The 17018-nt window shown below is 41.7% G+C and overlaps 2 protein-coding genes across 3 annotated transcripts in view; one reads left to right on the top strand and one right to left on the bottom strand.

The window, feature by feature from the left end:
* Positions 1-1857, top strand: part of LOC136858791 (gastrula zinc finger protein XlCGF7.1) — a 114555-nt gene extending 112698 nt beyond the window's left edge. Inside the window, exon 4 of the mRNA XM_067138604.2 lies at positions 1481-1857. Within this exon, the coding sequence (XP_066994705.1) occupies positions 1481-1490 (10 nt within the window). The 3' untranslated portion in view covers positions 1491-1857. The remainder of the gene's footprint in view (positions 1-1480) is intronic.
* The window catches only part of p115 (General vesicular transport factor p115), a 637868-nt gene that overhangs the window by 49903 nt on the left and 570947 nt on the right, over positions 1-17018 (bottom strand). The window lies entirely within an intron of this gene.

The following is a 17018-nucleotide window of genomic DNA, read 5'->3' as shown; positions in this document are numbered from 1 at the left end:
TTCTTCGCACGTTACACGCTGGGAGACGTGTGCATATAGTGTTGTTTGGTGCGGGCGAATCACATGTGTCTAACTTCCTAGCTCATGAAACTTCCCTAAACGCTGTATCGTTTTGTTGTTTATTCCAATTCAATATTTACAAAGTGACCCAGTTCGTAAATCTTCCCGAAACTCTCACCAGCGCAGAAACTGCCGTTTTTTCACTGGGGACGTAAATAGGTTCTTGGCGACTGCTACCCACTGACGTGATGTAATTAGTTCCTGGGACCAACTGTGGGCGCGCTATTTAATAGTTGCTATGGTAATCAACAAGTTATTGTTAACTATGGAGGTTGCTATATCAAAATTACTGACTTTAATGATTTGAAGAGTAAGTTTGAAGATTTGTTGTCGGCCTGATAACTCGGTGTTGCTGTCGCCATTTGATGTTTTCATTCCTCCCGTAAAAGGGCTATACTGACAATAACCATCACGCTTACTTTCCCCTCGATGAAACATTACAGCAGCCCATTTTAAAATATTATTATTTATCCGGCAAAAGTTGAGTTAGTGCAGCATTTTCACCCGGCTGGGCCGCAAGGTGGCTTTACATCGCACCGACACACATAGGTCTTATGGCAGCGATGGGATAGGAATTGGAAGGAAACGGCCGTGGCCTTAATTAAGGTACAGCCCCAGCAATTGCCTGGTGTGAAAATGGGAAACCACGGAAAACCATCTTCAGGGCTACCAACATCCACTATCTCCCGGATGCAAGCTCACAGCTGCGTGGACCTAACCACACAGCTTTAGGCCTCTTGACATCAGCATAATCTACACCTCACTGTGTCCAGATTTAGAATGACCATGCTTTGTTTTCTTCAGACCAAACATAATGGTTCGCCCAGAACCGTTTACAAAGGTTATTACTCCTCCTGTAAAAATTTGTATTTCTATTATTTCTGTCCCATGAATTACAGAAGTGACATCGGCAAATTCTATGCTTTATAGTGACAAGATTCAAAATTGCTGTATGGCTAGCCCTGAAATATTCGAAAATGTTATTTTTTTTCTCCTTGTTATTGATATTATTAATCATGGCTGGTGGTGGCAAGAATGGACTGTGCCATTGGCTGAAGATTTGCCCAATGAAACGTCACTCCCATAATTCAAGACAGCGAGGTGTTATTAATTACATATGCTTATACTTTCCATTCTTCCTCCCGACTACAACGTTGATTAGTGTGCCTGTAACATTGGTTCATCGTTTTAGCACATTTTATACGGCTTAAGTTGGTCATAACATCTCGCTGTGTTCAATTATGGGAATGACGTTTCATTGGACTAATCTTCAACGATGGCAGAGTCCATTCGCGCCACTGCCAGCCATGATTATTACATTATTTATACTGGTGAGGGTTTTCTGAAGTTTTACCATCCACCTTTTTTTTGCTGGCCAGTGTAGTTTCTGGTTGGAATGAACCTTGTAATTTTTTTGCAGAACCAAATGACTCACTCTACCTGGAGGTGGGAGGAGCTGTGGAGGATCTGCCTCATTGTCGTCATTAGAGAGCTGCAGCGTGTGTACTTATTAAAGTGACGTACAAAGTAATGTGCATCTTGTAGTCATACTAGAACTGCTTTTTGTACCTGGTGCCAATTAAAATGTGTGTGTTAGAACAGAGCTCCTTGTTTTACATTTTGATAGAACTTTTATAAATTGTACATAGTTTTGTAGAATGTTATTTTACATAATATTTAGGCGCTTTTAACTGATATCTTTTTCTATAATGTTTCTGTGCCATTTGACATGCTCACCCTTACTCTGTACTTAATGTTTGTATACCAAAGAAATGAATAGCATTTAATGTACGTGTTGACTGACAAATGCATTTTCACTTCTTTTACCCCAAAGAACTTGGTCCTGTAACTAACGGGCAAACTGCTTTCCAGGTTCATGATCATGATGATGCTCGTGGTTTTAAGGGGCCTAACATCTAGGTCATCGACCCCTGATGGTACAAAATGTAATGACAATTTAAAACTCATCCATTGACCAGAATTCAAAACGTGATGATGAAGAATGAATGGATGAATTTAAAGTAATCAGCGGATCCAGCTCACAATATTGAAAGTTGTACCCGTGCTTCGCTACGGGATTCTCAGAAAGACTTGTCTTCATGGTTTTCCTAACTGAAGTCAACTTTGGCCATTACAAAAACATCAGTAGGAATGCACATGTTGTCACTTTAACGAACAACAGGCCACAGACAGCCGTGAACACTCCTCTGCCCTTATCCCGTTAATAGCTCGAATGCTATCAAGAACCAGCATGTTACGTACCAGTAATACCAGGGGAATGGCTTGCTAAAGAAGAAAGTTGTCTCAACTCCTTATCTACTTCCCGCCAATATTCAGGCAGGCTGTTATACTCGGCACATCCAGGATAGTTGGCTGTGCGGTTAGGGGCGTGCAGCTGTGAGCTTGCATCCGGGAGGGAGTGGGTTCAAACCCCACTGTCGACAGCCCTGAGCTGGTTTTCCATCGTCTCCCATTTCCCACCAGGCAACTGCTGGGGCCGTACCGTAATTAAGGCCAGGGCCACTTCCTTTCCACTCCTGCCCCTTTTCCTATTCCATCGTCGCCATAAGATCTAACTGTGTTGGTGCGACATAAAGCAAATTTTTTAAAAACTCGGTATACAGCAGTAATCCTATCTATCGGAGATGAGTTGCAACAGGGATACAAAGCACATCTCAACAAACAATGGTCAGTGTAATGTTATTGTTGTTCAATGTTATGAGCTTTCTGTATTGTAGGCCTTCACATTCAGTTTTCTTTTGACTCCGTGATATTAGGGCGTCTTACAAAATTATTTGTAGCGTAGACTCTAGTTCCTTATTCCTCTACTTTTCATACTGATTTTCATTTAAATTCTCTTTACCCATTTTCTCGGAACTCGGCGCTGATATGGACTTAGCAAAAAAATTAAAATTCATGAAAATCTGTTATCATAGCCGGTACAGTAAATATGTATGACACATAAATGATCAGAAATTTAATACTATATAACTTTAGTTACCATTAGTTACCATTTCACTCAGCATGAATAAAATTATTTATGGCCTAGATTATAGCAACTTATTCGCTGACTTTTCATACCGATTTTCATTAAGATAGGACCACCGATAACATACATATTTGAGAATTAAATTTTAGGCCTCCCCTAAACTACCATTTCTCTCGGTGTGAATAAGATTATTTATAGAATATATTGTAGCGACTTATTTCCGGACTTTACATACCGATTTTCATTAAGATAGTACCACTAATAACATAAATATTTGAGAATTACATTTTTAGGCCTTCCCCTAAACTACCATTTTTCTAGGTCTGAATAAAATTGTTTATGGCCTAGATTATAGCAACTTATTCCCCGACTTTACACACCGATTTACATTAAGATAGTACCACTAATCTCACAAATATTTGAGAATTAAATTTTAGGCTTCCCCTAAATTACCATTTCACTCAGCATGAATAAAATTATTTATGGCCTAGTTATAGCAACTTATTCCCTGACTTTTCATTAAGATAGGACCACTGATAACATACATATTTGAGAATTAAATTTTAGGCCTCCTCTCAACTACCATTTCTCTCGGTGTGAATAAGATTATTTATGGCCTATATTGTAGCGACTTATTTCCGGACTTTACATACCGATTTTCATTAAGATAGTACCACTAATAACATAAATATTTGAGAATTACATTTTAGGCCTTCCCCTAAACTACCATTTCTCTCGGTCTGAATAAAATTGTTTATGGCCTAGATTATAGTAACTTATTCCCCCACTTTGCATACCGATTTCCATTAAGATAGTACCACTAATAAAATTAATATTTGACAATTAAATTTTAGGCCTTCCCCTAAACTACCATTTCACTCAGCGTGAATAAGATTATTTACGGCATAGATTATTGCAACTTATTCCCTGACTTTTCATACCGATTTTCATTAAGATAGTACCACTAATAACATAAATATTTGAGAATTACATTTTAGTCCTTCCCCCAAACTACCATTTCTCTCGGTCTGAATATAATTGTTTATGGCCTAGATTGTAGCGAATTAGTAGCGGACTTTACATACCGATTTTCATTAAATTCTCTTCAGCCTTTGTCTCGTGATGCGTGTGCATACATACATACAGACAGAATTTACAGAAAATTAAACAATGCATCTCCTTGTTACTATGGACACGACTGATACAGAAATACGATCTTTTTTTAAAAAATTCTGAGCAATGTAAACTCTTATTTTTTATATATAGATATAATCCATTGACTAGAATTCAAAAAGAACAGACGAAGAACAATGATTATGAACATTATGACATGCAATTCCTCACATTCCCAGAAACAGTCTTAAAACAATGGGCTGCTTCCAGAGACAGTCATGAATCAATGATGCTTGTTGTCTAGGTATGCTAAGGGTTATTCTGCCCGAAGGCAGGTCCGAACTTCCGCAGAGGTGTTCCTGAGCCGGAGTTTACGTGCGGTAGGGTGGTCAGTTCCTTTCCGCTCCTCCATTCCCTTACCCTCCACCAACAGCGCGTGGCAACCCATCCAACTCCTGACCACACCCAATGTTGCTTAACTTCGGAGATCTCACGGGATCCGGTGTTTCAACACGGCTACGGCCGTTGGCCTTGTTGTCTAAAGGGGTCCTAAATCTAGATCAACGGCCCCTCATAATGGTACTATCGCCAGGAAAGTAAGAATTATGATATTTCTCTTGAGTAACGTAGACTGATGGTGTTCCACACATTGTGGTACTACTCACAGGTAACGCAGACCTGTGGTGTTTCTCACATTACGGCACCAGTCATAGCCAATGCAAAACCATGGTGTTCCACACATTATGGTTCTACTCACAGGTTTAGTTTAGATATTAGCTTCTTGAAGCAATGTATTATGCACAATTTAACACCGAACTTTCTGAAAGGAACGCTCAAAAAACATCGTACCGCACCACATTCCGTCCAAGCCCAACAAAAAACGAACAAAATTTGGTTGAAACACGAACTTTGTTTTTTATATAAGAAAAAAATCGTTTTTAAACAGTAAACTTTACGAGTCTCACCTTGAAGCAGCCAATCTGCTTCCTGGGATTCAATGGAATTTATTTATAAATCAGGTTAATAATAAAATGTTTGACATACTCTCACAAAAACAGTTTACGTTAGAGAAGAAATCAGCTGCATTAAAATGAACAGAAATGCATCAAAAACTAGTTTGCAAAGAAACTCAATCGAGAATTTCCATCCTCCTGTTGTTAATCTTTCGAACGTAATTTTAACCACGGAAGAAACTGCCATTTTAGCGAAGGGTCCGAAGCATAATTGGCCTAATATGAACGAAATAAACGCAGTCACTAACTTAATGATTGAGTCGGAAGCTACAATCAATAAAATGCCGCTAGAAGATCAAGACGAAATTAGATTTGAAGTAAAAAGAAAATTAGAAAAGATGTTCAGTTCTAATAAAGTAAATAAAAGAAATCCCCCTATCAATTCTAATGCCAATAATTTTACTTCCGAACATAAACAAATTGCGGAACTCAAAAAGAAAATTAAAAATAACGATCTGATTGTCACAAAAGCGGATAAAGGAAATACTACAGTTATCATGGACAAAACTAAATACATATCTAAAACCAAAGAATTTTTTAACAACAGCACGTTTACAATAATCAATAAAGATCCTACACAGAAAATACAGCGGCAGTTAAAACAAACATTAAAGAATATATCTTTTCTTTTTACAGATCAAGAAAAATCAAAACTATTAAATATGAATCCAGGTCTACCCACAGTTAAAGCCCTCCCTAAAATACATAAAATTGACGTCCCTATCCGTCCTATTATTAACTATAAACCCAGCCCCCTATATAAAATTGCGCAATTTGTTCAACGATTTTTAACTAAGAACTATCAATTTCTCTCTAAAAAAATCCTTCAAGAACACTACTGAACTAGTTGAAAAAATAAAGTCATTTAATGTACAACCCAACCATACCCTTCATTCTTTCGACATAGTAAATATGTATCCAAGCATACCCACAACCAAACTTTTCTCCATTATTGAAGATAACTTTAACAAACAGAGCTCTCTCAGCAAATTAGAAATACAATATTTTATTTCTCTTCTGAAACTGGTCATCAATAATATTTTCTTTAAATTCGATGAAACCATCTATCAACAAAATGGACTGGCTATGGGATCACCCGCTTCGGGAATTCTAGCGGACATTTATTTAGATTTTCTGGAATATACAAAAATAAATAGCAACACTTTTCCTCATGTGGGCCAGATATGTTGACGACACATTTGTTATAATGGATGAAGAAATCAAGAATGCGACCTCTACCCTGCAAGAACTAAACAATATTGACCCCTACATCAAATTTACACTTGAGTCCGAAAATAATAAAGTAATTAATTTTCTGGATTTAACTATTCTCAGAAATCCATCTGCTCTTTCATATAGAATTTTCAGAAAACTGACACAAACTGCCAATACTATTCGTCAGGATTCCATACGCCCTCAAACACACAAACGTGCAGCGTATAATAGCATGGTTCATCGTGCATTCACGATACCTATGTCTAAAAAAGACCTCAATAGCGAACTCAACACTATAAGAGCAATCGCCAAATTCAACGGTTACAGCGGATCATTTATAGAACAGATAATCAATAAATTTAAACACCGGCCCAAGACTACTCTCACTATAGAAAAACCTATAACTAACGTTTCCTCTACTTTTACATTCAACGACGGTGCCCATCAAATCACCAATGTTTTTCGAAAACATAACGTAAAAATCTTCTTCAGAACTAATAATAGGACCTCAGAATTTATACATAATTCAACATCAGTCAACACCTCTAACAGATTTTCCAAATCTGGAGTCTATAGATCAGTGGCGGCGCGTGGATAAAACGTCTGGGGGTTCACTGCTGTGGAAAATAACGTGTTCAGATTATTATTGTTGATGTTTACATGGCTGTAAAGTAGTGACATTCCTTGATTAAAAACGCGACTTTGCTTTGCAGACTGCTCGAAGAAGTTACCAAAACAATGAAGAATGAAAGACAGAGAATATGAGGTGCAATTACTTAAAGCTGATCCAATTTCCCCTCATTTTGAAGTCGTTGCTTACGTAGGAATAACTTCTTCAAGAACGTGTTAGGCAGACATGTGTTGACGTAGATTGCTGTTTACTTTTCATAAAACACGTATTACTAATCAAAAGTTTCATTTAATTACATAAACTTAGACTACGTACGTCTATTGATGCTATACAATCCGTAGTTTGCAAAATATTCTGGCTCGTTGCGGTTAATTACATCAGAATGGCAAAATCGCCAAATTAAAATCCCTTCAAAACCTACCACATACGGCAAATTTTGACCGCGCGCTCTGACAATGCTTCGGCTAATTTCGGAACTGCTCGATGTAACTCGTGTCTATCGCTGGTCCAGTTGCCAGCGATTCGTGGGCTATGTTTTCCCTACTTCTCATAACCCCTCGCCTTGCGCACCCTCCTTACGTTTCACGGCTCCGCGCCTTCAGTCCTGAAATTGAACCTATTCGCAGGTTCCTGAGAGCAACCGAGCGTTGATGTCAAAAATACCGCTACGCGCGCTGATATACAGAGCAAATTTAAGGAATAGGCTCTGATAAACCATTTTACCTAGACTTGTCTATTTCTAGGGGGTTCACTGAACCACTGAACATATAGAACGCGCCGCCACTGCTATAGATTCAAGTGTATCGACTGCAGCGCCTCCTACGTGGGACAAACAGGACGCAACTTCATAACCAGATATTCAGAGCACGTCAACGCGGTAAGATATAACAAGTTTTCTGCTATAGGCCAACACATTCACGACTCTAACCATAAGTTTACTGATATACAACATGGTTTTGAAATACTTCAAATAGCAAACAAAGGGCCAATTATGAACATCGTCGAAAATTGTTTCATTCATTGCGATCGATATTTCAACCCTAACTATAATTTAAATGAAATTTCCGAGAAAACTAATATTCTTTATGATCTCTTAATTAAATGGCTAAGAAATATTAGACCACCTAAAAACAATTCGATCTTTCAAACCATACGCAGTACATATCCTCATCATTTTGCCCCCACTACCACATCCTTCCGCTCCACCTTAGCTCCGTGACAGATGCTCCGCCTCTACCCCTCCCCTCTCCTCCCTTACGCCTCGCCCCTTAACCTTTTAATTGCATCCATCTGTCCAGCTCTGTCCGCCGATCACTCAGGCTGCTCAAGGCGAGTTCGTTTCTAGTATTCTCTGGGTTTTTCTAGACTTTTCTTTTTTTTCTTTCCTTCCTATCTTTTGCCTAATTCGACTTCTAATTTCTTCCCAAGGTTCCTCAACCCATATTGAAGTGGGAATTAATTCTTTGGATCTTACCAAGTTCATGTTTACTTTTATTTTCCGGAACCAAACTACAGAACACACATAGTGTCAACTTCATATGACAATAAACTTCACAGCATAATTCAACAGTTTTAGAAAACTAAAGTTATATATAAGCTGGACAAACCGCCATGGGTATACAACAACGGAGTCATCATTTTACCGGATTTTAAAATTGAATGCAACTTCATCTACGATATTTTATTTTATATTCATCTGTGCTAATGTTATAGTGTGTTTTTAAGTTGTTTTAAAGTCATATTTCATATTCATCCATGCAGATGTTATAGTGTGTATAAAGTTGTTTTAGGGTTTTATTGTGTTTGCCCGATTTGACTTTGTGGCTGATGATGGCACATATGTGGTGCCGAAACTAGTACCTCATTTGCACGATATGTGATTCTTTCACATTTATAAATATCTTTGTATTGAATAGGAGGAACCCTCTTATTTTTAAATATCGTAGGCAGTGCCAAACCATGGTGTTCCACACATTGTGGCACTACTCGCAGGTAATGTATTACACACAACTAAAGCAGACCTGTGGCGTTTCTCACATTACGGCACCACTCGTAGGCAGTGCCAAACCATGGTGTTCCGCACATTGTGGTACTACTCACAGGTAATGTATTACACACAACTAAAGCAGATCTGTGGCGTTTCTCACATTACGGCACCACTCGTAGGCAGTGCCAAACCATGGTGTTCCGCACATTGTGGTACTACTCACAGGTAATGTATTACACACAACTAAAGCAGATCTGTGGCGTTTCTCACATTACGGCACCACTCGTAGGCAGTGCCAAACCATGGTGTTCCACACATTGTGGTACTACTCACAGGTAATGTATTACACACAACTAAAGCAGATCTGTGGGGTTTCTCACATTACGGCACCACTCGTAGGCAGTGCCAAACCATGGTGCTCGACACATTGTGGTACTACTCACAGGTAATGTATTACACACAACTAAAGCAGATCTGTGGCGTTTCTCACATTACGGCACCACTCGTAGGCAGTGACAAACCATGGTGTTCCACACATTGTGGTACTACTCACAGGTAATGTATTACACACAACTAAAGCAGATCTGTGGCGTTTCTCACATTACGGCACCACTCGTAGGCAGTGCCAAACCATGGTGCTCGACACATTGTGGTACTACTCACAGGTAATGTATTACACACAACTAAAGCAGATCTGTGGCGTTTCTCACATTACGGCACCACTCGTAGGCAGTGCCAAACCATGGTGCTCGACACATTGTGGTACTACTCACAGGTAATGTATTACACACAACTAAAGCAGATCTGTGGCGTTTCTCACATTACGGCACCACTCGTAGGCAGTGCCAAACCATGGTGCTCGACACATTGTGGTACTACTCACAGGTAATGTATTACACACAACTAAAGCAGATCTGTGGCGTTTCTCACATTACGGCACCACTCGTAGGCAGTGCCAAACCATGGTGCTCGACACATTGTGGTACTACTCACAGGTAATGTATTACACACAACTAAAGCAGATCTGTGGCGTTTCTCACATTACGGCACCACTCGTAGGCAGTGCCAAACCATGGTGTTCCACACATTGTGGTACTACTCGCAGGTAATGTATTACACACAACTAAAGCAGATCTGTGGCGTTTCTCACATTACGGCACCACTCGTAGGCAGTGACAAACCATGGTGCTCGACACATTGTGGTACTACTCACAGGTAATGTATTACACACAACTAACGCAGACCTGTGGCGTTTCTCACATTACGGCACCACTCGTAGGCAGTGCCAAACCATGGTGTTCCACACATTGTGGTACTACTCACAGGTAATGTAATACACACAACTAAAGCAGATCTGTGGCGTTTCTCACATTACGGCACCACTCGTAGGCAGTGCCAAACCATGGTGCTCGACACATTGTGGTACTACTCACAGGTAATGTATTACACACAACTAACGCAGACCTGTGGCGTTTCTCACATTACGGCACCACTCGTAGGCAGTGCCAAACCATGGTGTTCCACACATTGTGGTACTACTCACAGGTAATGTATTACACACAACTAAAGCAGATCTGTGGCGTTTCTCACATTACGGCACCACTCGTAGGCAGTGCAAAACCATGGTGTTCCACACATTGTGGTACTACTCACAGGTAATGTATTACACACAACTAAAGCAGATCTGTGGCGTTTCTCACATTACGGCACCACTCGTAGGCAGTGCAAAACCATGGTGCTCGACACATTGTGGTACTACTCACAACTAAAGCAGATCTGTGGGGTTTCTCACATTACGGCACCACTCGTAGGCAGTGCAAAACCATGGTGCTCGACACATTGTGGTACTACACACAACTAAAGCAGATCTGTGGCGTTTCTCACATTACGGCACCACTCGTAGGCAGTGCAAAACCATGGTGCTCGACACATTGTGGTACTACACACAACTAAAGCAGATCTGTGGGGTTTCTCACATTACGGCACCACTCGTAGGCAGTGCAAAACCATGGTGTTCCACACATTGTGGTACTACTCACAGGTAATGTATTACACACAACTAAAGCAGATCTGTGGCGTTTCTCACATTACGGCACCACTCGTAGGCAGTGCAAAACCATGGTGCTCGACACATTGTGGTACTACTCACAACTAAAGCAGATCTGTGGCGTTTCTCACATTACGGCACCACTCGTAGGCAGTGCAAAACCATGGTGCTCGACACATTGTGGTACTACACACAACTAAAGCAGATCTGTGGGGTTTCTCACATTACGGCACCACTCGTAGGCAGTGCAAAACCATGGTGTTCCACACATTGTGGTACTACTCACAGGTAATGTATTACACACAACTAAAGCAGATCTGTGGCGTTTCTCACATTACGGCACCACTCGTAGGCAGTGCCAAACCATGGTGTTCCGCACATTGTGGTACTAATCACAGGTAATGTATTACACACAACTAAAGCAGATCTGTGGCGTTTCTCACATTACGGCACCACTCGTAGGCAGTGCCAAACCATGGTGTTCCGCACATTGTGGTACTACTCACAGGTAATGTATTACACACAACTAAAGCAGATCTGTGGGGTTTCTCACATTACGGCACCACTCGTAGGCAGTGCAAAACCATGGTGTTCCACACATTGTGGTACTACTCACAGGTAATGTATTACACACAACTAAAGCAGATCTGTGGCGTTTCTCACATTACGGCACCACTCGTAGGCAGTGCCAAACCATGGTGCTCGACACATTGTGGTACTACTCACAGGTAATGTATTACACACAACTAAAGCAGATCTGTGGCGTTTCTCACATTACGGCACCACTCGTAGGCAGTGCCAAACCATGGTGTTCCACACATTGTGGTACTACTCACAGGTAATGTATTACACACAACTAAAGCAGATCTGTGGCGTTTCTCACATTACGGCACCACTCGTAGGCAGTGCCAAACCATGGTGTTCCGCACATTGTGGTACTACTCACAGGTAATGTATTACACACAACTAAAGCAGATCTGTGGGGTTTCTCACATTACGGCACCACTCGTAGGCGGTGCAAAACCATGGTGTTCCACACATTGTGGTACTACTCACAGGTAATGTATTACACACAACTAAAGCAGATCTGTGGCGTTTCTCACATTACGGCACCACTCGTAGGCGGTGCCAAACCATGGTGTTCCACACATTGTGGTACTACTCGCAGGTAATGTATTACACACAACTAAAGCAGATCTGTGGCGTTTCTCACATTACGGCACCACTCGTAGGCAGTGCCAAACCATGGTGTTCCGCACATTGTGGTACTACTCACAGGTAATGTATTACACACAACTAAAGCAGATCTGTGGCGTTTCTCACATTACGGCACCACTCGTAGGCAGTGCCAAACCATGGTGTTCCGCACATTGTGGTACTACTCACAGGTAATGTATTACACACAACTAAAGCAGATCTGTGGCGTTTCTCACATTACGGCACCACTCGTAGGCAGTGCCAAACCATGGTGTTCCACACATTGTGGTACTACTCACAGGTAATGTATTACACACAACTAAAGCAGATCTGTGGCGTTTCTCACATTACGGCACCACTCGTAGGCAGTGCCAAACCATGGTGTTCCGCACATTGTGGTACTACTCACAGGTAATGTATTACACACAACTAAAGCAGATCTGTGGCGCTTCTCACATTACGGCACCACTCGTAGGCAGTGCCAAACCATGGTGCTCGACACACTGTGGTACTACTCACAGGTAATGTATTACACACAACTAAAGCAGATCTGTGGCGTTTCTCACATTACGGCACCACTCGTAGGCAGTGCCAAACCATGGTGTTCCGCACATTGTGGTACTACTCACAACTAAAGCAGATCTGTGGGGTTTCTCACATTACGGCACCACTCGTAGGCAGTGCCAAACCATGGTGCTCGACACATTGTGGTACTACTCGCAGGTAATGTATTACACACAACTAAAGCAGTTCTGTGGCGTTTCTCACATTACGGCACCACTCGTAGGCAGTGCCAACCATGGTGCTCGACACATTGTGGTACTACTCACAGGTAATGTATTACACACAACTAAAGCAGATCTGTGGCGTTTCTCACATTACGGCACCACTCGTAGGCAGTGCCAAACCATGGTGTTCCGCACATTGTGGTACTACTCACAGGTAATGTATTACACACAACTAAAGCAGATCTGTGGCGTTTCTCACATTACGGCACCACTCGTAGGCAGTACCAAACCATGGTGTTCCGCACATTGTGGTACTACTAACAACTAAAGCAGATCTGTGGGGTTTCTCACATTACGGCACCACTCGTAGGCAGTGCTAAACCATGGTGCTCGACACATTGTGGTACTACTCACAGGTAATGTATTACACACAACTAAAGCAGATCTGTGGCGTTTCTCACATTACGGCACCACTCGTAGGCAGTGCCAAACCATGGTGCTCGACACATTGTGGTACTACTCACAGGTAATGTATTACACACAACTAAAGCAGATCTGTGGCGTTTCTCACATTACGGCACCACTCGTAGGCAGTGCCAAACCATGGTGTTCCACACATTGTGGTACTACTCACAGGTAATGTATTACACACAACTAAAGCAGATCTGTGGCGTTTCTCACATTACGGCACCACTCGTAGGCAGTGCCAAACCATGGTGTTCCGCACATTGTGGTACTACTCACAGGTAATGTATTACACACAACTAAAGCAGACCTGTGGTGTTTCTCACATTACGGCACCACTCGTAGGCAGTGCCAAACCATGGTGCTCGACACATTGTGGTACTACTCACAGGTAATGTATTACACACAACTAAAGCAGATCTGTGGCGTTTCTCACATTACGGCACCACTCGTAGGCAGTGCCAAACCATGGTGTTCCACACATTGTGGTACTACTCACAGGTAATGTAATACACACAACTAAAGCAGATCTGTGGCGTTTCTCACATTACGGCACCACTCGTAGGCAGTGCCAAACCATGGTGTTCCGCACATTGTGGTACTACTCACAGGTAATGTATTACACACAACTAAAGCAGATCTGTGGCGCTTCTCACATTACGGCACCACTCGTAGGCAGTGCCAAACCATGGTGTTCCGCACATTGTGGTACTACTCGCAGGTAATGTATTACACACAACTAAAGCAGATCTGTGGCGTTTCTCACATTACGGCACCACTCGTAGGCAGTGCCAAACCATGGTGTTCCGCACATTGTGGTACTACTCACAGGTAATGTATTACACACAACTAAAGCAGATCTGTGGCGTTTCTCACATTACGGCACCACTCGTAGGCAGTGCCAAACCATGGTGTTCCGCACATTGTGGTACTACTCACAGGTAACGCATACGGTGTACGTAACATAGGTGTACTAATCACAGGGACTCATACTATCATGTGGTGTTCCTCACATAGGTGTACTAATCACAGGGACTCATACTATCATGTGGTGTACCTAACATAGGTGTACTAATCACAGGGACTCGTACTATCATGTGGTGTACCTAACATAGGTGTACTAATCACAGGGACTCGTACTATCATGTGGTGTACCTAACATAGGTGTACTAATCACAGGGACTCGTACTATCATGTGGTGTACCTAACATAGGTGTACTAATCACAGGGACTCGTACTATCATGTGGTGTACCTAACATAGGTGTACTAATCACAGGGACTCATAGTATCATACGGTGTACCTAACACAGGTGTACTAATCACAGGGACTCGTACTATCATGTGGTGTTCCTAACATAGGTGTACTAATCACAGGGACTCATACTATCATGTGGTGTACCTAACATAGGTGTACTAATCACAGGGACTCATACTATCATGTGGTGTTCCTCACATAGGTGTACTAATCACAGGGACTCATAGTACCATACGGTGTACCTAACATAGGTGTACTAATCACAGGGACTCGTACTATCATGTGGTGTACCTAACATAGGTGTACTAATCACAGGGACTCATACTATCATGTGGTGTACCTAACATAGGTGTACTAATCACAGGGACTCGTACTATCATGTGGTGTACCTAACATAGGTGTACTAATCACAGTGACTCATACTATCATGTGGTGTTCCTCACATAGGTGTACTAATCACAGGGAATCGTACTATCATGTGGTGTACCTAACATAGGTGTACTAATCACAGGGACTCATACTATCATGTGGTGTACCTAACATAGGTGTACTAATCACAGGGACTCGTACTATCATGTGGTGTACCTAACATAGGTGTACTAATCACAGGGACTCATAGTATCATACGGTGTACCTAACATAGGTGTACTAATCACAGGGACTCATACTATCATGTGGTGTACCTAACATAGGTGTACTAATCACAGGGACTTGTACTATCATGTGGTGTTCCTCACATAGGTTTACTAATCACAGGGACTCATAGTATCATGTGGTGTACCTAACATAGGTGTACTAATCACAGGGACTTGTACTATCATGTGGTGTTCCTCACATAGGTGTACTAATCACAGGGACTCGTACTATCATGTGGTGTTCCTCACATAGGTGTACTAATCACAGGGACTCGTACTATCATGTGGTGTACCTAACATAGGTGTACTAATCACAGGGACTCGTACTATCATGTGGTGTTCCTCACATAGGTGTACTAATCACAGGGACTCGTACTATCATGTGGTGTACCTAACATAGGTGTACTAATCACAGGGACTCATACTATCATGTGGTGTACCTAACATAGGTGTACTAATCACTGGGACTCGTACTATCATGTGGTGTACCTAACATAGGTGTACTAATCACAGGGACGCGTACTATCATGTGGTGTACCTAACATAGGTGTACTAATCACAGGGACTCGTACTATCATGTGGTGTTCCTCAAATAGGTGTACTAATCACAGGGACTCATACTATCATGTGGTGTACCTAACATATGTGTACTAATCACAGGGACTCGTACTATCATGTGGTGTTCCTCACATAGGTGTACTAATCACAGGGACTCGTACTATCATGTGGTGTACCTAACATAGGTGTACTAATCACAGGGGCTCATACTATCATGTGGTGTACCTAACATAGGTGTACTAATCACAGGGACTCATAGTACCATACGGTGTACCTAACATAGGTGTACTAATCACAGGGACTCGTACTATCATGTGGTGTACCTAACATAGGTGTACTAATCACAGGGACTCATAGTACCATACGGTGTACCTAACATAGGTGTACTAATCACAGGGACTCGTACTATCATGTGGTGTACCTAACATAGGTGTACTAATCACAGGGACTCATAGTACCATACGGTGTACCTAACATAGGTGTACTAATCACAGGGACTCGTACTATCATGTGGTGTACCTAACATAGGTGTACTAATCACAGGGACTCGTACTATCATGTGGTGTACCTAACATAGGTGTACTAATCACAGGGACTCATAGTATCATACGGTGTACCTAACATAGGTGTACTAATCACAGGGACTCATACTACCATGTGGTGTTCCTCACATAGGTGTACTAATCACAGGGACTCATACTATCATGTGGTGTTCCTCACAGAGGTGTACCAATCACAGGATCTCATGCTACCATGTGGTGTTCCTTCATAGGTGTACCAATCACAGGGACTCATACTACCATGTGGTGTTCCTCACATAGGTGTACTAATCACAGGGACTCATACTACCATGTGGTGTTCCTCACATAGGTGTACTAATCACAGGGACTTGTACTATCATGTGGTGTTCCTCACATAGGTGTACTAATCACAGGGACTCATACTACCATGTGGTGTTCCTCACATAGGTGTACTAATCACAGGGACTCATACTACCATGTGGTGTTCCTCACATAGGTGTACTAATCACAGGGACTTGTACTATCATGTGGTGTTCCTCACATAGGTGTACTAATCACAGGGACTCATACTACCATGTGGTGTTCCTCACATAGGTGTACTAA

Source organism: Anabrus simplex, chromosome 1 (assembly GCF_040414725.1).
Source record: "Anabrus simplex isolate iqAnaSimp1 chromosome 1, ASM4041472v1, whole genome shotgun sequence".
NCBI classification, from domain to species: domain Eukaryota; kingdom Metazoa; phylum Arthropoda; class Insecta; order Orthoptera; family Tettigoniidae; genus Anabrus; species Anabrus simplex.
This window is presented reverse-complemented; position numbering and strand designations above follow the sequence as displayed.